The sequence below is a fragment of the Eleutherodactylus coqui genome, chromosome 9 (genome assembly GCF_035609145.1).
Source record: "Eleutherodactylus coqui strain aEleCoq1 chromosome 9, aEleCoq1.hap1, whole genome shotgun sequence".
Taxonomy (NCBI): domain Eukaryota; kingdom Metazoa; phylum Chordata; class Amphibia; order Anura; family Eleutherodactylidae; genus Eleutherodactylus; species Eleutherodactylus coqui.
The window spans coordinates 19,314,117-19,340,204 of record NC_089845.1 but is presented as its reverse complement, the minus strand read 5'-3'; the positions used below and the strand labels follow the sequence as shown (position 1 = coordinate 19,340,204).

Here is a 26,088-nt window from a genome sequence, read left to right as displayed (position 1 = left end):
CAGAAATCTGACGGCCTCACAGTCCGAGCGAAGCGGCTCGCAGCAAACAAGAGCGTTGGCCAACAGTACGATCACAAGCCGCACCAGCGATCCTCCAGCACATTGCCTTTGTGTAGCAAACATTTCCAGTCTGAAGGTATCCGGGGCATCTCATATCATCTCCTCGGCCCGATTACTATTGTGTTTGTCTGAGTTACATTACATTCAGGGTCTCTGTGACTCTTCGGATTAGGATAAAAGCAAATTCTAATTTAACGATTGTTGCCTACTGAAATGACCAATTCCAGTAAGTGGGATTTCCATTAATCCGCTACAAAACCAGAAACATATTTGAGGTCATGCAAAAACAAAAACAAGTTGCTAAAAAACAGCTAAATTTCCCCTTTGGCTGGGACTAACCCGCGGCCATTAATAGTGGATTTATTTTTTCTCTTCATGCTGGTTAAATGGCTTTATTACCGTTTAGACTGTAGAGTAATGCTTTATTTTACACGTAGCATGTGCCTTTTTATGGTTTTCAAATTATTGGGCTTTTAGAGTATAAAAGCTAGTAAAAAAAATGACACTTTTCAAGTACAAAGTCATTTTGTTTTATCGCATAGATGAGCTTCAAATAGGGTTACCGAGTGGGCTGATACTGATGTGACGGTGGGCTCCTGCCTGAATCCAAAGCTATGCAGGTTCCCGTATATCAAATCAGAGGCTCCTCTAAGAGGAAGGGTGACTTATTAGTACAGAGCAGGGTCCTGATTGGTCAGATGGGGGGAGGAGGCGCTTGAGACACCATGAGCTAATTTGCGTACTTCTCCTATTGTCTGCATATAAGTCTCCATACACTTCTAGCGCCGCGGTGCGTACACCATTATATATTCTGTTTCCGTGCTACAGCCAGTGTTGGCTGCGGCATGTACCGGATTATATTGGGGAGATCACACCTCTTTTTTCACTTAATGCCCTAACAATAAAGGATACATATATACACTAATGAGCATCTCCCCTCTATATAAGGAGGTGTGTGAGTGGTTGCCCGGCGGTGGCTCCTCCACGTTGAGCGATGTGGTGTTTTTGCCTGCCCTCTTGTATAAGGGCACCTTCACACTGGTGAGAAAATCGCGCTATTTTCGCCCAATGCGAGAGTGAGTAAAAACGCTGAATTATGATACCAATGATTTTCAGTGGTTTCCTTCACATTTGCGCTGTTTTCACTCCTGCGATGTGGAGTAAAAAAAAAAAGAAACTGCGGCGTAATCACAATTACAAATGTGCAAGAAAATTGTGAGCGGCAGCAAGGCTTTAGTGAGGAGAAGCAGCGCTAATGCGTAAGACTCGTAGGAAAGAAGTTGCGTGATTTTCTCGCGGTGATATCGCGGTCGCCGCTGTGAAGGAGCCCTTCGTATATCAGTAAGTATAGGGCTGCTTTATGGGTTATTTTTAGTCTGCTTATATTTCCCTTTTTTGTGATTTTGATTTATATTAGTGTAGAGCCCCTCGGCGTCGGGTTGTGGACTTGTGCATTTTGGCCAAAATATGAACGCATACTAATTATCAATAACATGCAGGATGGCTTTGAATGCTGGGGGAGCCCAGGTTGCCAGCGTGGTTCATCTTCGGGGTGCATGGCAGCCCGCTGGATTTAAATATGGCGTCATTGATAAGTTGTAAGCCTGCATGATGCATTACATGTACCATGTGGCCTGTCACCCTGTATATGCCTTTTTTTTGTGCAAAATAGTACTAAGCCCCCCCCCCTCCCCCAATCACACACACAGCTGTGGTACATGGGCGTATCACAGACACACACAGCTTTGCTACATGCCATGCGCCTGATAGACATAGCTCTGCTACATTGCATGCGCGACACAGAAATAGCTCTGCTACATGACAGGTGTGTCACAAACACAGCTTTGGGACATGACATGTGCATGGTACAAACACAGCTCTACTACATTATATGTGCGTAACAGACAGAGCTGTGCTACATCACATGCAGATCACAGACACAACTTTGGTACATGACATGTGCATGGTACAAACACAGCTCTACTACAATATATGCGCGTGATAGACAGAGCTCTGCTACATGACATGCGTGTCACAGCTCTACTACATGAGATGCGTGTGACAGACACAGCTGTGCCACAGTGCAGTCACAAACATAGCTCTGCTACATGACATACATCCATGCTGACTTTACACATTACACGCACAGCTCATTAGACTAACGTCACCAGGGGCAGAGCACGAGAATCACTCACTCACATACTAACAGACAAGTGGTCTTTGGTAGTTTGATAGGCCACCTGCAGACGGCCGGGTCGGATTCTCGCAGCGGGATGTAGACCCGTGCTGCTGCAAAGACCGGCAGCTCACCCGTTCCGGGCGTCTTCGGTTTCCTGCTATGCGATGGCTCCCGGCCAGATGGCGCATGTGCAGAGTCGAGCCGGCCTGTCACCACTGACATTTTTGTGCGGGCCTCTGCGAAAATATATGCGGAAAACAATTCGCAGCCGTCTGCATAGGATTGCGTTTTGTAATGCAATCCTATGCAGGGGGCACGGATGGAAATTCTAGAGGAAATCCCGCCGCGGAATTTCCGCCTGTGTGCAGGGGGCCTAAGTCAGTGAAAACAAAGATCTCTGACAACAATCCCTGTTCTGTCCGGCATAAAGAAACGCTGTGTTCCGCAGAGTGGGGATCCTCTGGAGTACCAGAGTGCAGCAGCAGCAGCGAATGTTACAGTTACTATGCTGCTGCAATCGGAGAGAACACGGATCCCAGTAATCGAACCCCTTAGATGTCATAGTCAATAATGCCTGCAGCATTGAAGAAGTTAGACCAAAGGAGGCGGCTTCCTCTGTAACAACTGGTGCCCCATAGCACCATTACAAGCTGTCAATGAGTTTTCATGGCAGCCGGCAACCTAATGAATACTCTTAGGCTGGGGTCACACGGTGCGTAATTGCTGTGGAATTTCCGTGCAGACTTTCTGCCCGCGGCATTTTATTCTGGGCTGAAGCAGCAAAGTGGACGAGATTTGCAAAAAACTGCGGCAAATCCGTTGTGGCCAAGCCGTGCTGAAATTCACGTGCCGCGCAGAATTCAAAGCTGCAGCATGTCAACTCTTTCCCCGTTTCCGGGCGGCTGGTCTCCTCTTTATGGGGTGAGATGGCTGCAGCGGAATGAAGCCGCTTCAAAATCCACAGCGAAAGGCCATTTCTCCTGCCGTATTTCTGTGCGGTCATTCTGCAAGATTTCCGCGTGAATTTTGGCCTGTGTGACCCCAGCCTTAAGGTCTGCCATCATAGATCAAATACAGAAGAAGGGCCTAAAAGGACGCCTGTTAACATTGCGTAGACAGGCACAATACACTGCAGTACAGGACAACTGCAGTATAGTGTACCAGTGATCAGGAGATTGCATAGGCATGTAATTGCACTAGACATACGTATACCGTATATGACTGCTCCACTGGATGTGCAGCTGTTTGGACAGTTTACAATGTTTGCACGTCGATAACACAAATGGAACAATTCAGAAATGCCATGATCACCAATTACTAGCAGTATACATCGTGCAGCCAGGTAGTAAGGCTGGACTCGCACAAGCGCGTTTACCACGAATTATGCGCTCGATGTAAGGGCGTGTGATACGTGGTAATTCACAGGCAATCAAATACGTTGCCTTACGCTGCTTCGCTCACAAATGCATGTATGTGAGCGCAAAAAAAAAAGGCAACATGTTCTATTTTGCCGCGTATTCTGCGCAAGGCAGACGATTGTTCATTATAGGCGGGTAATCAACGCTGCCCATAAACAACTACTAGTAATTATTAGGAAGCTATAGTACCAGTGTTTCAGGTAGCGCACTGCACCACACAGCTCTGCTACATGCACGTCACACACACAGCTCTGCTACATGCATTGTTCATCCCGTACAACAGGGATCAGTGGCACAGCAGTGGAGATGAAGGATCTGTGACGATGTTCTCCACTCCTGGTTACATGACTGTGACGCTTATCCCGAGTGAATGACTTTCATGCTCCACCCCTGATCATATGACGGTGATGCTCATCCCAAGTGAATCACTTACATGCTCTGCCCCGGTCACATGACGGTGACGTAATTAAAGGTCCTGCATCCTTGTGCAGATTACAGGTGGACTACAAACCCCCTGTAGAGTCAGTTGCTATGGAATACTAATGAATACCTAGCTGGACAGCAGCCGCATGCGTACAGGAACTGTGATGATGTCACTGTCATGTGATGTGATCAGGGGTGGAGCATGCAACTCCCTCACTGCGGATGAAGGACCTTTGATGACGTCACCTTCGTGTGATCAGGGGCTGAGCATGTCAGTCACTCACAAACCCACTCCCTCAATCACAGACGGACAGGTCGTCGTCAGTAGTTTGACATTGCGTATGAGCTGTGCCATAGTGATAGTGCGGAAAATTAAAAAAATAACTAAAAAATAAACAGGAAGACTGCATATAACAGCGTGAGATACACTATCATGCGCATACGTGGTGATAGGCCACCAATACTGCTGCCATACATGGCGATAAGCTGGATCACTGCCGGCTCCACACTGGTAAGACCTTGTGTCACTCACATAGGGTTTTATGCATAAAGCCAGTCGGAAGAGCTGTTTCCTATAACTGCTGCATATGAAACCCTAAAACTAAGTTGTGGAGCGTGCCGAGGACAGCGGCGCATTTCAGTGAAACTTAGAGGAGCGGTTAGAAGACCAACGAGTGCGGCGAGCTTCTGCCTGCTTCCTGGCATTTCCGTGGCGCCCGCCTCTATCATTTGTGTCGACTGATGCTTTGGAATGGCTCATGTTGGGAATCTCTAATTCTAACAGCTCCTTCTGATAAAGTCTCTGCTGTGTAACACAATCCGGTGTTTCAGGAGTTCGCCTATAATTAGGCCATCCGAGACGGACGTCTGCCCCCCGGGTGACACTAGGATACAGTTACAAATAATAACAATTTGCTTCAAACATTTCTCCTCCTCTGGTGGCGCAGGACCACGGTCAGCTTCTGTTCTCCCTCCTATGATTACCAATGCAGAGAGAAATTAGTCAATATCGCATGTGCTATTACCATTAGCTACGCCTCATTAACAGCTGCACAACTTATTTATTACCGCATTAAGTCATTTGCACTAGGAATTCAAGAATTAATTTTAGCTATTTTATCAGAATTTCTAACATTCTCCGTTTACTACGTCTGTTGGGGACACAGAGGTTTTACTAAAGGCTTGTTCAGCACTCCTGTTAGCCTTAGGCCGCTGTCACGCGGCTGTGAAAATCGCGCAAGACTTACACGGTGACAGACACACAAATCTATATATATACAATTGAATGTATGCGTGTCTGTGTGTCTGTCTGTTTGTCCTTTATGCGCTACTACACCATTCATCCGATCGCCATGAAACTTGTTGTTGAGTACACTCCTGGGAAGATTAGTACAACTATCCCATGATAAATGGCGCGCGTGCGAGCGTCATCGACAGTTACACCGAGGAGGGCTGCTTCTCCCCACCCGCATTATGCAGAGCTTACTCCATATACTCAAGCAGGGGATAAGCCAGCAGTCTGCATGCTGTGGGTGGAGAGATGCGGGCACTGCCCTCCTCTGTGACTCGGAGTTCAGTTCAGAGTCAAACAACAGAAATGGTGTTTGTGTCTGACTATGCAGAACAACACATACATGGGAGCCTACCTGTCCGGGCTCTGGTTTGGGCAGCCTGAACTTGCTGACAGGTACCCATTAAATACACACACTTGACTTTTTGCAAAAAATAGGTATCACAGCGGAAATATCAAGGCTTTTTAATCAGAGCCTGATCACAATATGACTTGTGGTTTCTCAAGGAGTGTGGCAGTGAAACCAAGGAATAGCCCGATATTATAATCAGAAGTATATTGAGGATGGATTAAAAGTGGCATTCAAAAAACCCCCAGGACAATGTCATAAATAGTGCCCACATAGAAAAAGGTAGCGCACCATGCCTCCGGATCTTGATGAAAACAAAACGAGAAGCCTTTATTACTTTTGACGGTTACAATCAGTAACTTTAATTAAGCTAGCAGCATGCAAACAGGCCGCTACCCCGGTATAAATCAGCTGCACAAAGAGCCTTAATGCTCCTATCTCTGAAACAAGTGCCATTGCCACAAAGCTTATCACTGATTACATTATTGATTCGTCAAACTGAAGAAACAAAGACCGCATGAGGCTTCAAGCTCATAAATCACCGTGCCGTGACATTGCAACATAGTTCTTAAAGCCCCACAAATCTCCCGCAAGGAGCCGCAGTGACGGGCTAGCGAGCCATTCATCAATGGCAGAATAATTCACTAAATGCCCAACTCCGCCCGTGATGCCTGCCTTCTCGGAGCGTGATTTATGTCGTTCTCACCGTTAAGTGGCCCTCGTGATGACCAGGGAAATGGATGAATAAATATTCGGAGGCTACTAGCTGCATTATAGAGTCACCCAGGAATTCCATCCTCTGGTTGTGGCCTCTGGAGAGAGAAGAAACAAACATTGATATGTGGCGATCAATAATCACTCAGCGAGCCGCACATTAAGTAATGAGTCATACACATTTTACTACAATTCATGGAATGCTTCGATCCCACAACACAAACTGGAGCATTTCAATGCAAGTCCCGCCGGGTCCAGGCTCTTCTGGCCTAACATTAGAGCGAGAGGACCCGTCGTTCCGCAAGGCATTATCACATTATGTGAACAAGCGGTGCCGGCGGAGCATCCCCGTTGTACAAAAATTAGGTCAGGAGGAGTTTTTATTATTAAAAGCCTCGGGTGACAAAAGGATGACGACCAGAGTTGTCTGGCACCGGCGCTCTTCTGCCAATTCCCCAAACTATTTCACTTTGCCTGTATATTTAGTTGCAGTAAATGGGGCAGGGTTTGTGAATTCGCTGGAAGCAGCGGACAATGAGGGTGTTTAGGGGGATTCGTGTAATGACTACAAGAGTCATGTGGCATTATTAGCTCACTTTAGATTTTGGCCATTCTTACATGAAGAAAGGGTCGGGAGGGGTAACATCACTCCCTAAGGAGAGCACCAAGAAGGAGACTTATAAGGCCATGCATGCTCCTCTGGGAAATATATGCAAATAAGGAAGATGGAACAATGCCTCTGCTGCGCCACCTACTGGAGAGCAGTATTCCTTCAAATCAATGCCTGACCCTTTACACTGGTCTTTCCCAAGCATTGCTCTAAAGACCTGTATAAAGGGTTGGACATTGATTTGCAGGAATGCTGCCATCCAGTAGGTGGTGCTGCAGCAGAGGCATTGTTCCATCTGCCTTATTTGCATACATGAAGAAAGGAATGTGTTATATGTACAGACTGCAATGTTAGGCTCCATTTAGACCTGACCATTTGTAGTTTGAACAAGCCAATGATGTCGGAGTTCGCTCAGGCTGCCTGTTTATACCGGCAGATATATTGTTGCCTCGTTCAAAGGAGAAGTTGTTCAGTCGTTCACATTCGCTGTATTAGTGAACAAGCCAACAATGGTTTTCATGCCTGTATAACATGAACCATGAAATAAAGGCGAACCATTTATTGTTGGCTTAGTTTACACCGGATGATTCGTTCATTTTCACTTGTTAGAACAATTTTTTTGAGCGCTAGTCGTTCCGTGTAAAAGGGGCTTTCCTGAGGACAATGTTAAGAGGCCGGTTCATGCATTACGGAGAGCGATAGTCAATCTTATATTAAAGGACCTCCTTGTTATTAGTGAACCGTACTTCACTAATCTAACGCCAAAAGTGCTAATGGACATGAAATGCTGCGTTCCCGTTGCCCAGTGGCAGATTCAAGTGGCTGGCACCACTCCAGGTCATGGCACAGTGTATGGGGCTGTTGGTAAGGGTGTCAGGAATCACATGGCCACTTCTCTGATACTAAACAGGTATCCTAAAGAAAGGTCATTAAAGGGTTCTTCCATCGCAGCGTTTCATGATTGTGATGAGCAATCCGCGGCTGCTTACCGGCCACCTTGTTGGGTGTTAAGGAAGCAGCCAAGGTGGCAGCATACGCGGTTTCCATAACTACCATTAACTTTTATATCCACTAATATATATTTACATATGAAAATGCTAAAAATGGAACTTGGCACTTCGGCTTTAACATACATCCTCAGTGAGTCTAGACTTGCAGTAGGTTCCCAAACACACACTGCGTATACATGGAGCTGGCAATCTTAGCCAAGTGTAGGTAACTGCCATCAATCCCAGTATAATTACAGTAACGTCATAACGTCAGCTGCATTCTTCATTGTTCTCCAGGTGTTGATCGGTTCTTACAGAGATGGCAGACTTTTTAAGCCACATTCGGCATGTGACACGGTAGTTTTACGAATTTACTACTGTCGGTGCGCAGCAAGCTAAAGATTTGGCACCTGAGCCTACAATTCTAGCTATAAACTAAAGTAGGGGGAAAAGCGCTGAAAAATACTACCTACACTTGGAGACCCTGACAATGGTGGTCTTACAGGTCCAGCCCGCAGAGGACACTTCTGTAGAGCTAAGTGCTGTATACAGAAAGTCAACATTTTAACCCTTTCCAATCCAGTGTCGGATCTCACCTGACATTGAGATTTGCCTACATAGCTCCCATGTCGGTCGAGGTCAGACCTGTTTCTAGCACTATGCAGAAGAGAGCTCCGACGTCGGGGCTCTGTCCTGCATATTGTAATACACAAATGCAGAAGAGCGTTCGGCCATTGGAGCTTTCTTCTGCATAGTGTTAGAACAGATTGTATGCAGTTATGGGATGCCTCTGTATGGCACTGTATTACAGAGATAGATATCAGAGAAATTAGAAAGGAATAGAGTCTTATTATATAATTGTATGTAATGTCGATATACATATATTTACTACAAATGATCTTCCCGATGTGAAAAAATTGCCAATAAATTAATCATGACAGTTCATTTTGATGTGTTTCTGTTGGTTAATTCCAAAGATTCCACAAGGTGTGCCGCCCACCCAAAATAAATAAGCTGGGGAGTGTGCGGGTGGTCGGGAAATTGGATTGGAAAGGGTTAAGTGATGCCTACCTAGTAGGTTACCAATCTGCATTAAACCTATGGATTAAGCCTTCTCACTATTTAATTAAAAGTTTCTGAAAAGTTAAACTTTGCTGCTCAGCAGTTCTCCGGATCAGCAGCTGCTCTGTGTAAGCCTGTCTATAAGGATGTCCCTGCTTATATGGATTTCAAAGGAAAACTGTCACGTTCAACATGTAGTCCGATCTGCAGGCATCATGTTATAGAGCAGGACGAGTCAAGTAGATTGATATATAGGTGAGTGGGAAAAGCTTCAGTATAACATATATTGTATTCATGTACATCGCTGCTCATTCCGAGCTTATAGGTCTGGTGGGCGGTGCTATCTGTGATTGACAGCCATTGCTGTATGCACAGCCCTATACAGCAGACTGCCAATAACGGATGAGACCACCCATTGGACCTCCAAGCAGAGAATGAGCAGGGATATACATGAATAAAACACAAGTTAGCATACATGCACATAGCCTTTTTTCTGCCCAATTTTCAGATTAGATTGAAATTATTGGACAATAATAGTACCTCAATGTGTGGTGTCCGCACATAGAGGGGGTGTCTGTGTGCCGTCCGATCCGAGCTGCACCCGAGAAAATTGGGTGCAACTTTTTAACAGTCCGTATGCATGTCAGCTTATACTGAATCTGCCCACAGAAGTATATATCCGTCTGCTCCATAAAACATAATGCTCCAGCTGACAGATTCCCTTTATCACAATGCTCCTCATAAACTAGGGGAGGCAAACGTTTCATACAGTGACCAATTAGATTCCAGCTCATGTTTCCAGCGGTGATTTCCCTGGTTACCATGAGCATCTCCATTACTTTGCTGGTTGTAATAAGCTCTTCCTGACCGCATCACATAAAGATACGCCATGCGGTCATTAAGGGTGTATGTAGTGAGCTCGGGAGTCACGTACACCCCATACCCAGCAGCAACTGCTAGGATTGGAGTTAGCTTGTATTCTGACAGCCAACTATCTAGATGCTGTGGTCAAAGCTGATCGTGCATCTAAACAGTCATCTGGGGAAAGGCACCCCATTGACCGCCCACAATTCCATTGCATAGTGCCAATGGTCTACCATGGCAGCCAGGAGCCTGGTGAAGGTTCCCAGCACTGCTATACATAGACATCAATTAATCAAGTTTAATCGGCAGCATTGAAAACCACTATATACTGCAATTCTGAGGTACTGCAGTATATAGCACAAGCAATCAAGTGATTACAAATGTAGGTCCCCTATGGGCACTAAATAATGTGGAAAGGGTTTCATAAAAATGATAAAAAATTAAACATACTAAAAATTAAAAAAAGCCCCTTTCAGTGAACACTGTAGAACAAAGTACAGAATGCCAGAATTGCTATTTTTTTGGTTACCTAGTAGAGATGAGCGAACGTACTCGGTAAGGCCGATGTCGCAATCGAGCACCGCGATTTTTGAGTACTTCACTACTCGGGTGAAAAGTACTCGGGGGCGCTGTGGGTGAGCGGGGGGTTGCAGAGGGGAGTGGGGGGTAGCAGCGCGGAACAGGTGGGAGCCCTCTCTCTCTCCCCCCCACTCCCCTCTGCAACCCCCCAGCTCGATTGCGAAATCAGCCTTACCGAGTACGTCCGCTCATCTCTATTACCTAGCACTAGGAAGCAGGTCATGTGACTGTATGGGAGATTCTTTTCTTACTTAGATGCCATGTATGAGTTCAGCAATAGGAGCCATTTTATTAGCATAGCTAACCCATAATGCAACATCCTGAGGAGAGCAGCAGGCCCCACTGGACTGTCCTAATTAGGGCACCTTACTGATTCTCTTTCTATAGAGGTATATGATGCTCTTTGTAGTAGGTTCTTTATGTAAGAAATACCTGGCCTCATCAACCCTTTCAGGATCAGAGCTTTCCTGACAAGATGATGGTGATATCCCTGAGCCGAGGGCTATAATGCGTCACAACTTCCTGTCCTCAATTTCATAAAGTAGTGATTGTACAGAAGTAATGACTGACAATGAGCTGATTGACACTGTAAGGCCACTACCTCGTTAGACTACCCACACATGGACGGACTCGGCCTGACATTGCGCGATTTACCCGCGGCTGTAAGGCGTTTTTTTGTGGGAAATGGTGACCATCCAGCGTGGCTTTCAGCCGGGTCGGAGGATCGGCAAGTGTTTCCCACTGTTTATAATGGGAAGCCTCATATTGCATGCCGTACGATGTGTTTTACCGTCCCATTGAAAACAATGGTTGATGCGTTCCGAGGAACACGAACAGATAGTACATCCAGCCATTTTTGGCATCGCGGTACAGGAAAATAAAACCACTAATGTATATGACTCTATTCAAAAGAATGGGTTTGTATCCGTAGGAGATTTATGTGTCTCACTCAATTCTCTCTGCTCTGTGAAATCGGCCACTACCTTCCCCTATAACTGCTCAGCAGCCCTACAGTGTTAGGCTGGGCTCACTAGACCGGATTGGGATTGCGTATTACATGGGCTCTGCATGCCTGTGTGATATGTGGTTCAGCTCACATTAGCGTGTCAGAATTGCGTAACACAGTATGTTCTATTTTGCCGCGTTTATATGCGAGGTAGAGCCTATTTTTTTATGATATACTTGCAGCCCACACGCAATTACATTGTATACGGGCTGCGAGTATACAGGTCATCGCTAAGCGTCAACGCAGGAAAGAAAACTAAGAAAAAAAACAGGAGTACTGCGCGTGACCGCGTGCATAAGTATGCGGTCATGTGCAGTACCATTCTGCCGCCATCCTCACCCGTACACAGGGTCACGCACGGATTCGCAGCTGTGGGAGCCCCGTGGCGTTTTATGCTTACAGCCGTGTGAGCCCGGCCTTACATGGAACAATCGGATGTACGTCGGTGAGCTTTAGGGTGCATAGGGTCTGGCGGGTAGAAGGAGATGGTTAGTCGTCAGCTCTCAGATTCAGAATAAGTCCCAGATGGTTGAGTTTCATTGTATAATCCTTATGTGACCCTTATAGCGAAAAGAAAACCCCATAACTCTGATTTCACCAACTATTCTGTAACTTATAGAACAACGCAGTTAATATTAGTTCTTTGGACCTGCAATGGGCCCTGCCAGGGGGAAGGTGGCTCGGACATAATAAGTAGTCTATAACCTATAAACCAAGTGTCTGAATTGGACTGTAACCTTAAAAAGAACAGAAACCCATTGGCAAGTCTATTCCACCCCCTCCCTCATTCTGTGGTTTGCTGCACGTTCTTATTTGTCTTTATACTGGCCATTTTTCACTGTTCTCAACCGAAAAGAAGGTGCTTGCGCTGTACGCCTCAGCAGATGACAGATAACGAGCTCAGATTCTCTACTTACAAGGTCAGGTGGTTGAATCCCACTGTCCTCAAGGTGAACGCGCGAGCCAGCAGTCGTATGTGTGTATATTTAACTCCAATCGCATCTTCAAACTTCGTCAGCTTCTTCAGAACCGGTGATGTCTCAATCAGTTGTCGATCAGTGTTGGGTTCTTGGAGCTGACAGCGGATGAGAAGGAAGGTGTTTAGTAATAGAAGTTGACTGCTGAAATGTAAAGCCATTGCTTCTGCTACTGTAACAAAGTCGGCGGCTATGGTAAACAAAACAGCAATAAACCGTCCGTCTTATTCCATTGCTGACTGCGTTTTCAATCTGAGCCAACGGAGATGATGGAATCCTTCTAACCTCTGCTGCTTATCATAAGGGATACGATGACACCCGCTCCGCTCGCTCCTATACTTTACATAGATGGTTAACATCATTCTATCAGCCGGTTACTGCAGGCGATCAGATCCCAAACAGCACGCAGAATGGGAAGAATGAGAAGGGAATGGCACGTTTAGGGCTCCAAATCAATGACACCTACTGCATACAGGAATAAAGCCCAACAATGACTGACTAATCTGCGGGATACATTGACTCCAACACTAATATGTAAATGACTCTTGTATGTGGCGGTTCACCTTCAAAACCGTGAGGGTAAAAGAGGCATGTTAATGTCTAATATGATGGTCTAACACAGGAGATCACCCACCTGAACTAAAATAGCAATGCGGATATACACTCACTGCCAGGACAAATCACACATCTACAAGAAGTTGTCAGAGTGGAATGAAACTTTCTCTGTGTGATTGTAACGTTGATATAAGTGAGTGATTACAATGTCAGAGCAAAATAATTTATTGTGGAGAACGGACCCTTGTAGGGAGACTCTAGTACCCTGTTGTACCGCCTCTAGCTTGGCTATAAGATGTGATACGGGTGAGCATGGAGGCTCTAGCACCCTGTTGTACTGCCTCTAGCTTGTATACAATATGTGATACCGGGGGCATGGAGACTCTAGTACCCGGATGTACCGCCTCTAGCTTGGATATAAGATGTGATACGGGCAGGCATGGACGCTCTAGTACCCTGCTGTACCGCCTCTAGCTTGTATACAATATGTGATACCGAGGGCATGGAGGCTCTAGTACCCTGTTGTACCACCTCTAGCTTGGCTATAAGATGTGATATGGGTGGGCATGGAGGCTCTAGCACCCTGTTGTACTGCCTCTAGCTTGGCTATAAGATGTGATACGGGCGGGCATGGAGGCTCTAGTACCCTGTTGTACCACCTCTAGCTTGGCTATAAGATGTGATACGGGCGGGCATGGAGGCTCTAGTACCCTGTTGTACCGCCTCTAGCTTGGCTATAAGATGTGATATGGGTGGGCATGGAGGCTCTAGCACCCTGTTGTACCACCTCTAGCTTGGATACAAGATGTGATACAGACAGGCATGGACGCTCTAGTACCCTGCTGTACCGCCTCTAGCTTGTATACAATATGTGATACCGGGGGCATTGAGACTCTAGTACCCTGCTGTACTGCCTCTAGCCTGGATATAAGTTGTAATGGGGGTGGGCATGGAGGCTCTAGTACCCTGTTCTACCGCGTCTAGCGTGGATACAAATTGTAATGGGGGTGAGCATGGAGACTCTAGTACCCGGTTGTACCGCCTCTAGCTTGGATACAAGTTGTAATGGAGGTGGGCATGGAGGCTCTAGTACCCTGTTGTACCGCCTCTAGCTTGTATACAAAATGTCATACAGGCAGACATGAAGGCTCTAGTACCCTGCTGTACCCCCTTGGATAGAATATATGAAACGGGCGGGCATGGAGGCTCTAGTACCCTGTTGGGCCGGCTTAAGCTTGGATACAATAAGTGTTATGGGTTGGCATAGAGGCTCTAGTACCCTGTTATAGTGCATCTAGCTTGGGTACAAGACGTGATACAGGCAGGCATGGAGGCTCTAGTACCCTGTTGTATCACCTCTAGCTTGGATACAAGATATGATATGGGCGGGCATGGAGGCTCTTGTACCCTGCTATACCTCCTCTTGCTTGGATACAAGATGCGATATGGGCAGGCATGGAGGCATGCAGGTTCCGTATGATATCTTGCAGCATATTGCTCCACATTTATTGCAACTGTCGAAGTTGGCCTCCTACATGTTCTAATGGCAATAAGGCTGGTGAAAGGGCAAGTCACAGAAATGTGGCAATCTTGTCGATGCATTCTTCTGACACCCTTGTGTATGCAGCCGAGCATTATCCTACTAATCATAGGGCCCATTATCAGCGCATTGGGGTCGGACATAGTCTTTGGGGTTGGACATAGTCTTTAGGATCAGAGCAGGAAATCTCAGAGACTGCTTCCCTCCCACTGAAATCAATGGGAGCAAAGCTGGCCATTACATTTCTGTCTCCAACCCCAATGACTACGTGTGGCCCTACTTCACTGATAGCGGGCTGGATGATCAGTTGATCACCAGGGCCCCCTAGTGGTGTATCTCCGCCGATCAGCTATTGATGACCTATCCTGCATGCGTTTAGCCATCTTGTGGATAGTCATAAAAAAGAAAGATTCATAAACCCATAATATGGCCATACCCGCTGACCGCCAGAGAAGGAATGTTTTATTATAAGTCACTAATACAGAATTGGTACAATTTAGGTTTCAAATGGCCATTATCAGTGTCGAGTCATGTCAGAAGTTATATGAATTGGGGCAATCTGGGATTGCCACGACTAAGGTGCCGCAGACATGTAGGATCTCACGGCCAATGCTGATGTCGTAGGACGCATGGTAATATGTATTCCTGTAGCAGATACTTCTAGTTTAATATTGGGCAACTCCATCCGGAGCAGTGAACATATGCAAATTACAAACATGAATGCCCCTCTAAGCGCAGTGTGTATCACTCAATGCCTTTTAATAATTTGTAGCCTTTGTGAATTGAGAGTATTTGATAGAAAAACCACAGTACACAAAAACGGTTCTATAATCAATTCAGGATTTCATGTTCGCTTTCTGGGATTGAATCTGACATTACGCGGAAAAAACCCAAAGCCAAACAGAAAAGTTAATATTAAATATTAATAAAATGTTTCAACAGTATGCAAAACCGTGCGGCGTGTCTGCTGTAGATTAAGGCTTCCTTTAAACAATGGCTTGTTCACATCATAAAAAATAAAATATGACACATTCGCCCGCAGCGAAATAAAAAAAAGTCACTAAAATAAATGTTCTCGCGGGACAGAAAAGAAATTGGCTCATGTTTGTTGGAGGCAGAGTTAATTCCAGTTGTTTGGTTTACACACTTCAGAGGATGATATATATATGTATACAGCACGCGGCTCGTCCATAAATCCAGCGCTGGTATCATGAATGTCGCGGGAAGAAATCAAAGAGCAGCGGCAAATAAATAAAAGGCAATAAGTGCTAGTATATATATTACAATAAGGAGAGGCTTGCTTACTTGAAGTGGGTGTAGTGGATAATTAAGCCACACGTCCCGCAGGTCCTGGAGATGTGGAGAAATGTCATTAATGCTCTAGGCAATCATTTAGCAAATTCCACAGCACTAAATAAAATGTCATTACTTGAAATACGCAACTAGTTTGGATGCTGACTCGGCTCATGGAAAATCCAATACTGCCGGCAAATTAATCTGAAAATAAAAAGCTTATACACAACTGACATCGCCTCCAGCTCCGACTGAGCAAGGCTAACCGAGGAGGAGAGGGAACCTCACCGCATCAACCCAGCCGTGATAATTAGGGCCGGAAAAAGGAAAATTAGGAGGCACCATGGGTATCACAATCCGGACTTAAAGGGGTATTCCGCTTCTGTCAAATGAATGCTAATCATATGTTATTAAAACTTTGGATTGTGTGTCATCACTCTATAAGCATCACCTTCTCCTACACTCCACAAGTGTTTATTCACACGTTGCCGTGGATACGTCCTGCAGACATTCCAGAACTACAGGCACACTCGCTCGGTAAAGGTGGTTTGTAGAGATGAGCCAGTATACTCGCTAAGGCTAACTACTCGAGCGAGTAGTGCCTTAGCCGAGTATCTGCCCGCTCGTCTCTAAAGATTCGGGGGCCAGCGGGGGGCGGGGAGCGGCGGCAGAGAGGAGATCTCTCTCTCCCTCTCTTCCCCCTGCAACTCGCCTGTCACCCACGCCGAACCCCGAATCTTTAGAGACGAGCGGGGAGATACTCGGCTAAGGCACTACTCGCTCGAGTAGTTAGCCTTAGCAAGTATACCCGCTCATCTCTAGTTGTTTCACATCTGCGTTGGGGATTCCACTTTCCTGCAGGAACGGGGGATCTCCATGGCCGAATGGTTTTGTCTCTTGATGGAAGTGCACCACATTGAACAGACCCCACTGACTATAATGGGGTCCGCTCACTTTCCGCCAAGTTTTTGAACTAAAGAAAGAGTGCTGCATGCAGTGTTTTTTCTTCCGGAATCTCTGGCTGCAGGTTCCAACACAGAAGTGAAACCGGCCTAAGAGACAGCTTTTTTTCTATTCAGCTCTTGGGACCGGATTGCTGACCAATAGCAAGCCAGCGCTGAGCGGGGAAGCGCACAGGAAGTACAGAACAGGAAACGGTGATAAATATAGTTTCATCCCTGCATATCAGTAGGTATTTGGCGGCCATCTTGGAAAATAGCGATAGGGAATACCCCTTTAAACATTATACATTAGAAGCTGTAGAGCCTAACAAATGCTTCTACTGGATTACAACGGTATTCTTTTCAAAAGGGAAAAAAAAACACACGTTATTACGAGATAATATCGAAATCTAGAACTGCATATTGATGAAGGAAACTTGACATTTCAAGTGTGATGAAAGTGGATACATTCATTATTCTAAAAACCGAAGATAAAAGAAAACAGCCTTTAAATGAGATGGTTTTGGCCAATCCAACGTGCTTGAATATACTCTCTTGGGTTCCTTCTCTTTTTAAATGCTACATTAATACATGCAGGAGGTGGATAAACCATATTTAAAGGGATTTTCTGGGTCCAAACTGTTGATGATCTACCATCAGGATGAATGAGTAATAGTTGATTAGTGGGGGTCCGATGCTCAGGATCAGCCGATTGAAGTGACAGTGGCTCTTGAGTGAGTGCTGGGGCCCATACCAGGTACAGTGACATATCTTGTATAGTCATGAATGGGACTGAGCTGCTCTCGAGCCATGTAACCAATGAACATGCTGGTGCATGCCCGAGAAGAGACCGTTATGTCACCTGGCATCATGGCCTTTTCAATCAGCTGATCGGCAGCGATTTTGAGCAGTGGACCCCACCAATCAACACAAAACACAACTGGAAAATTGATGTTTGGGGCGCAGTGACAGGAACATGAACAGTGGGCCCAAATTTCTTTGAATCATCAGCCCGGGTTCATGAACTGTTTATGGAAGAGCGAACTGTGAGCAGGGGGTTATTGTCACCATGCTCCTCAGACTTGTCCACATGTGATTTTTATCTGTTGGGAAATCTAAAGCAAAAAGTGTACCCCAATAATCTGCATACCCGGGATCCGGGCGGATGGCAGCACTCTGCAGGACTGAGTAGGTGCTGGGGCGCACTGCATTGGGGAGGGGGGGCACTTTCAGACAAGTGACTTTGTTAGTACTTAGTGCCTTCCTCTGCCTGGCACACTAATCTCCTGCTCTCCACACTAAGCACAATCTCTGGCAGTGCGTGTAACTGCAATAGTGCTCCCCTGCCAGCTCCTCTCTGGTACCTCCTTCTCCGAGGTGCCCAAGATGAGGGGTTGGCAGGGAAGCAGTACTGCAGTTACATAAGGTGCCGGCACTGTGCATGTTGTGAACCATGTGAGAGAAGGTGATTTTAAAGAAATAAGTAGTAGTGTTCTTCATGATTGGCAGAGTGAGAAAAACATGCAAATTCTTGCAAAATTGGAGCAGCTCATCTCAACCCGATTTTTCACAAAAATTGCCAGAACATATAGTTTTACAAATAAAAGGTAGGAGATGTCTGTGTTCTCATTGTGGCTCAGTTGTCAGCACTGTTGCTTTTTAGTGCTGGGATCCTAGGCCCAATTCCTATCAAGGGTGACATCTGCTTGGACTTTGAACAAGGCCAATATCTGGATGGAGTTGTTTAGCTTTGAACCTACACCACCACCAGCATTAGTGCTAACAACTAAGCCTTCACACTTGTCTGTTCGACTCCAGAGGAGGGGAAAAACAACAAGAATAATCACAGAGAGAACCTAAAAATACTGGCTTAGATATAGTAATGGGAAGAAGCAACCTTATTAGTGCTCCAGACCCACACTGCCTTTTATAGCTCAACCTACATACAGACCCGGTGCTACAACTATTTCCAAGGGAAACAAAAATGGTGGAACGGGGCGGCCGGTGGATGTCCATCTTTAGCAGTTTTATGCACACCCCAAATGCCAAACTCACTTGGCATCCCTCCTCCTCCTGGCAGAAAAACCCACTTATATTGCACATTCAACACTTTGTAGACCTAAACTGGAGGACGGACTAGGCCTCCTAGACCTTGTGACCTATCAACAGGCCTTCCATTCACTGTGGGTTGTTGATGGTATAGACAAAAAGACATTAAGCATTGGGTCTCCGTGGAACAATCATCTCTCCCTGTGCCCTTGATGGTACTGCCATGGCTTCACAGCGACACCCCCTCGGAAACCCATTTTGACAATCGTCCCACACTAACAATGGTCTCTTGGGTTTTCTCCAGGCCTAGTATTTCCCCCTCTACCTCCACCCTCTTCTGTGAAATCTGGCCTTTCCGCCCGACTTGTTTGTGAAGCTAAAACTCTCAGCATATCCGTACCATTGCCAAGTCATACTGGGAGCTGTAGGTTCACATCATAAATTAGAACACATGATAGGCGGCCAGTAATGCTTTAATATATATTCTAAGTATATCAACGCATTACCCCAATCATATGCACATATATAATATAGCCGAAATTTTAACAACCCATGTAATAAATTCAACACATTATTGTAACCTTATAGTAACTGAGATATAACAATAGTGGAACACACTGTTGCAGTTTTACTGGCGTGTGTGTTGTGACACACTACAACGGGGACCATGGAGAGTCTATCGCCCAAGAGCCCCCATAATCGTGGAGCCGACCCTGCTCTGGATGAACTAAAGAAAAACATTGCAAGCATTATCTGCAGCATTAGCATTGAAGAGCTGCAGGCAGTATCAGCAAACATGTTGTGACGTGCCCAGAGGTGTATAGAACTGAACGGGGACCACTTCCAGTATCTGTTGTAACATCTGGGTACATCAACAAAGCTTTTGAAAAAACAATACACTTGCTCGTTCTTCCAGACTTAGTATTATCAGAGGCGGACTACTTTTCTATGGCCCACCCTGTATAAGTGGTTCACCTTCTATCCCAATACTCAAGGTAATCCTCATACAGATGCCCCTCATTCATTGCTGATGGTATCTGGGAAAAGCAATGCCTGGCTATTCATGAAACCCATAGCAGCTTCTATGGCAAGTATACGCTTGGGGTCTAATAAAGAATAAAACATATTATTACACTTCCTAATGAACTCTGTGAAGCATACATCAGAATAGCACAAATCTGTATGCCAACATTATGGGTTAGGCTGCTTTCACATCTGCGGAGAGTACTCAGTTTGGTAGCAGGAAAATGGAATCCGCTGGCTGAATGGGCCTGTCCTATGATGGGACCGATAGCGTCCGAACGGACCTCATAGACTATATTGGGGTTTGTACGGTTTATGCTCAGCGTCCCGGCATTTTACTGGAAGTAGTGCTGCATGCAGTGTTATCTCTTCTAGTATTTGGTGCCGGATCTGCCACAGAACCTCCAACCAGCGCAGATGTGAAGGCGGCCTAACTGTGCCTCGTATCCCAACACGGCCTAATATTACACTGGTCAGCCATGTAAGCCGTGTACCGGGGTGGGCTCCCCAGGATACAGCGAAGTCACAAACAAGAAAAATGTCTCTGACACCAGTTCAGGTGCAAACCGAATTTTACTAAAGCTCTGTGTGGGTAACCCGACAAAACTCCCATACACTCAGCCAGATGGCGGAGGCCCTTGTGCTGTACAGCGCTGTACTCCCCAAAGGGCGCTGCTATAATAGACTATGCTCTTACCTAACGGGCAGGCCTAAATAAACCGGCCCCTTGTTACCTATTAATACCGCTACTAAGGAACAAAGGAAAGAGAGAGTGATCTGAGTACCGGCGGTGCAGCACAACAGCTTACAGACTTACCCACACTGACTCTATCCCCCCAGACCCAATACAATAAGGGACACGTATAAAGAACAGCGGCTCTATAGCCAGGTGGATGTTCTCCAGAAGCTTCTTACTGACGGCTGAAGTGTGGCCTACCAGCCACTATGCCGATCCCGCTGAAGTGTGGCCTGACACGGTCCATAACCCTACCTAATCTAACTACAGGCCAAAACGCAGTCCCAAGTAACTTGGCGCCAAAATATGGTGTCTTGCGTGCACGTAGACCGGTCTGCTGTTAGATCAGCCAAAAAGTCTAGATGGATGAGGGGCTCCTCCAGAAAACTGTGCGGTACTGCAGAGAGCCGTTACTCACTTCCTCAGCTGCATCCAGTATTGTCCACACAATATCCAGTCTCGCTCCGGTTGTTCAGCAACATCCCCGGCAGCAAGTCTTCTCCCATCCTGCGGGCATCTGGTCCAAATCTGAATCCGCTGCAGCTCCGATCCCTTCAGGATACGACCTCCTTCCCTCTTCCGTAGCTCCACTCAGATCGCTCTCTCGACCAACTGTCCCCTCACAATGTACGCACGCTTTTAATTTTATCTCCTCCCGTGCGCACGCTGTAACCAGGCAACAGGTGCTCCAATCATAGGCTACCATGGTCCTGTCACCTCACAGCTTGACCATAATCTATTCTGCAGAACAGCAACCTCTTGTGGACAAATAATAAAACACACAGTAGTGGACTATTTACAGTAACAAGAACAATGTACACATATTGGAGGCTGTCTCACCCTCTCACATGCCACCCCACTAGAGGTTGACGCCCCCGGCAACCTTCCCCAAACAAACTCATCCTGCACATAGCGCAGTGGAGGTACGTCAGCGTTGGACCTAGTCGTCCTACGCAGAGTCGAGGGAGTTGGGCGCAGTCACTGAAGGATGCACTGCTGATTGTGTAGCTCCCTCCCTGGGTGTCGGATTTGTCTGAACTGGAACCTCCACCGGGATAGGGACTGAGATAACCCAGCTTTCCTCTTCTAAGGGAGGTTCCCTAGTACTCGTGGCGGGGGTAGACACCTTCTCAGCTGCGGTCCCTTCAAAGTTACAACGTCTTAACATATTACGGTGCAAACTCCGCGAGGGTCCCCCAGTTCCTACTGGCTCTACTTCATAAACTGGTATGTCAGGATCTACCCTTCGTTTCACCATATACGGAACCGCCTCCCATCGCCCATCCAACTTTCCAGATGGCCTCTTGGCCCTGACTAACACTCGGTCACCCGGAGTGAACTCATCTCTCTGCACTGGCCTTGAGTTTGGATGCACCACTTGCCTCAGGCGTTCTCCCACAACCCTGTGCACCGCTCTCAACCGACGGCGGTGTTCTTGTACCCATGCAGTAGTATTCCTCGGGGGTGGCCCCATCGGGTCGGGCATGTGGAGATCCTCAATCTCCTGGCCTGCTCTCCCGAACATCAGCATATGTGGAGAGTAACCCGTGGTGTTGTGTACCCTGTTATAAGCCCACATCAGCTCAGGCAAATACTCTGGCCAACGAGCCTTTTGGCTATCCTCCAAAATTCGCAGCATCTGGATCAAGGTGCGGTTGAACCGTTCGCACGCCCCATTCCCCTGGGGGTGGTATGGGGTCGCGTGGGAACGTTCAATCCCATTGAGCTGATACAACTCGCCCATCAGAGTACCCTGGAAACAAGCCCCTTGATCGGAATGAATTCTCTGTGGACACCCAAACACCTGTATAAAATGTTTACAAACTGCTTTTGCGGCCGATGCCGCCGTTTGATCTCTGGTGGGTATGGCCACCGCATATTTAGTGAAATGGTCTGTCATGACTAAACAGTAGGAATGTCCTGATGTAGAGTACCCCATCTGCACATCATGTCAATCATCAAAATCTCTAGGGGGGCAGATGTACTGATAGTTTGTATAGGAGCCCGTTCCTCGGGACCCTTACTCAGTCCACAGGGCCGACACTTGAGACAGGCCTCAGTCACCATGTCTCCCAAGTCAGGGCAATACACCAATCGCTGGAGCCATTTGTATGTCTGATTGCTCCCGAAATGGGCACCCCTGTCATGGGCCTCCCGGGCTGTCGCCGGCCCCAGCAACATGGTAATGACAATCTGTTGCCGGTACTGCAACTCTGACTGTAGGTATATGGTCCTGCACAGGACCCCCTGAACAACGGTCAATTTATCCCACTGTCTTAGCAGCCTTTGACCCTGTGGAGTTAAGCTGGCCCGCTCTTCAGACCGAGGCCATATTTTGCTCCGGACCCACTGCTTCACTTTTAGGTCCAGGCAGCTGTTTTGGACTCTCTCCCAATCTGCTAACGTCTTTCCCAACACCATCGGCATTCCCGAAGCCACCCCACTTGAATGTGTTATGTTCTGGAAAGTGGGCGCCCTGCCGAGATCCGGGATTTCGATGTCCTTTAGCTCCTCATCACCACTCTGGGTCGGCAAACCTACGGAAACTCGGGAAAGCGCATCCGCGCTGCCATTTTCTCTCCCCGACCGGAACCAGATACGATATTGGTACTTGGAGAGGCGAGCCATCCATCTCTGTGCAAGAGCCCCTAGCTTGGCGTTCTCCAAGTGCGCTAACGGGTTATTGTCCGTCATCACAGTCACTTCGGCACCCGTCAGGTACTCCACAAACTTTTCGGTCATGGCCCACACCAGTGCCAAAAGTTCCAACTTAAAAGAGCTATAGTTGTCGGGATTGCGCTCTGACTCCCTTAAAGACTGGCTGCCATAAGCAATCACTCTTTCACGTCCGTCTTGAATTTGAGACAGCACGGCCCCCAGACCATACATGCTTCCGTCAGTGTACAACAAGAATGGGGTGTCAAACCGTGCATAAGCCAGGATCCGGGCACTGGTTAGAACCTTCTTTATCGCCTCGAAAGCCTCTTGTTGCCGTGATCCCCACTCAATGGGCCAATTCTTGGGTCCTCCAGCCGCGCCTCTCAGCAGCTCATTTAGCGGACTAGCCAGGTGAGCAAACTTGGGTATAAACCTTCGGTAATACCCGGCCAACCCCAGAAAAGCCTGCACCTCCCGTAGGGTCTTTGGTCGGGGCCACTGTTGGATGGCCTCCACCTTACTGGTAGTTGGCTGCACCCCCTCTGGGGTAACCACATGCTCAAGGTACTCTATCTGCTGCTTGAAAAGTTGGCACTTTTTGGGCTTGACTTTAAGCCCATGGTCTCGCAGCCGTCCAAGGACCTGTCGCAGCTTCTGAAAATGGTCTTCAAAGGAGGTCCCAAACACTACCACATCGGGTAGGCAACTGGTTCTTTAATCACAGGCTACCATAGTCCTGTCACCTCCAAGAACAATGTACACATATTGGAGGCTGTCTCACCCTCTCACATGCCACCCCACGGAAAACTGAGAATCAGACCTGTCCTGTAGGATAGAAGCCGAGCGTTACAGCTACTATGCCGATTACAACAAATCATATCTTCTAGATCCGACACTTTGCATCATGCAACAAATAAAGCGATACATTAAAGAAAGCCTAACCAGTTACCTGATTGAAGAACAGAACCCTCCCAAACAACTGCTTGGCTTCGTCAAGGCCACCTTCCAGATACACTGCGCCTGTGGAAGAATCACAATCAGTCTCACTGCTATTTACAACAGTGAGCAGTAAAGCCGTACTTTCTAAGTTACGTTTCTGGAGTTTTTCAACTTTTTTTTCTCAAATAAATCAGCATATCTGTGAGGCAAACATGAGAGTGGCTCTAGTCATTAGCCATACCATCCTATGATGCCACGAGACTGGAGGTTTATAAGAGGGCTCTCCAAAATACAGTCAAACCGGCAGGTATTTTATTTATTTTTTTTAATTTGCTCAAGACGATGTACGGTTATTGCTTCACTGGTTATACTGCTAGGTAATCAATTCTTAATTAAGTGTAGCAGCCGTACATCTTACATAAATGGTAGAAGGATTTCATGAGCATCTTCCTGGTAACTCCTTGTAAATGCTGAGGGCTTTTTTCTTACATTTTTCTTAATGCAATGTAACGGAAAAACAATATTGTGAAGGGGAAAAAAAAACAATTCAAAGAAAGCCGTGTAAAAGCCAAAACATGTTCTGCGGCCTACGTGTTTAACTGCATGCCATCAGCTAAAGAGTGCGGCATGGACATTAGCAATTCATTTATAATCACACTCTAACGATGCAATAATTACCCATCAACGCTTCAAAGCAGTTGGCCATGGCATGCCGCAGGTCGGACTCTCTGCACAGGTCCGGTCCGTGTGCGTACAGCATGAAACGATCCAACTCCAGCTTCTGCGGTAAGACATAACATCATGGTAAGAAACTAGGTGTCCGGTCATATCAAGGCAATCATCATTCAGTCCCTCGTCTATTATAGAGATAATTATTGCGGTAATTGAAATAGAATGCTTTGTTGGGAGGGGAAGTGCAAAAGATGCCCGGAATTTCTGAATTTTAAAAGGCGACTATGTGATTGGGGGTCACAAAATAAATATTTCAGGTCTCGGTAAAATGCAGAGGTAAAAAATGTGATTCGGCAAATACTGTCACCATCTTTCCCCAGCTCAAGCAGGCTCGGGAATTATCATCATCAGTCAGTAAAGGAGATGTCTAGTTGCCAGATGATTTAAGTATAGGCTCAAATGTGTTAAACTAACAAATCAGGGGTACTTACATGTCCTCTGCCCCAGCGATCCCGCGCCTCTCAGTATTTGTTGTAGACTGGATACCACCTGACAGTTGCAAGCCAATCAGAGGCCACAGTGGTCACCGCTCAGATAGGATGAGCCATGATGCCAGGAGAATGGCAGCTGGCTGATGGGGCCTATGATTGGCTGCAGCAGTTAGGTGGCATTCATTCCACAACACCGACCAGGAGGACCGCGGGGCTGCAGCTCTTGATCGCTGGGGCAGAGGATGGTTAAGTACCCTTGTTTTTGTTATTTCAACACATTTGAGCCTATACTGAAAAAATTGTCTGGCAACCAGACAACCCCTTTAACATATAGTGCAATGTTTTTGCACCCCATCTAGGGGCCTGGGAAACTGTTTAGTGGATGTAGATGCATCCACATGTTTCTCCCTTAATGTAAGTGTTCCAATTGACTTGCCTTCGTAGTAGGATTGCAGTGACATCAATGAGCTTCTGCCAAACAGATCATATACACACTCCCAAATATAGTTTTCTATCCCACTCCTCCATAAAGCTCTCCACGATGCTGCACCGCGCTACTACTCCTCCCTCATCAACCTTCTCCCTGCGCCTCTGTTTTGTACCGAGTCTTTCAGTTCGACCATTTGCACGTTAGCGTCAGCTCTGATAGTATCAAGCCAGCATTTTCTTT

At 46.6% G+C, this 26,088-nt stretch overlaps 1 protein-coding gene across 1 annotated transcript in view; it reads right to left on the bottom strand.

Moving 5' to 3' along the window:
- Positions 1-26,088, bottom strand: part of DROSHA (drosha ribonuclease III) — a 263,840-nt gene that overhangs the window by 14,633 nt on the left and 223,119 nt on the right. Inside the window, exons 22-26 of the mRNA XM_066579186.1 lie at positions 24,934-25,036; positions 24,266-24,336; positions 15,922-15,966; positions 12,462-12,619; positions 6,427-6,532 (exon numbers count right to left, since the gene is read on the bottom strand). Of these exons, the coding sequence (XP_066435283.1) occupies positions 6,427-6,532; positions 12,462-12,619; positions 15,922-15,966; positions 24,266-24,336; positions 24,934-25,036 (483 nt within the window). The remainder of the gene's footprint in view (positions 1-6,426; positions 6,533-12,461; positions 12,620-15,921; positions 15,967-24,265; positions 24,337-24,933; positions 25,037-26,088) is intronic.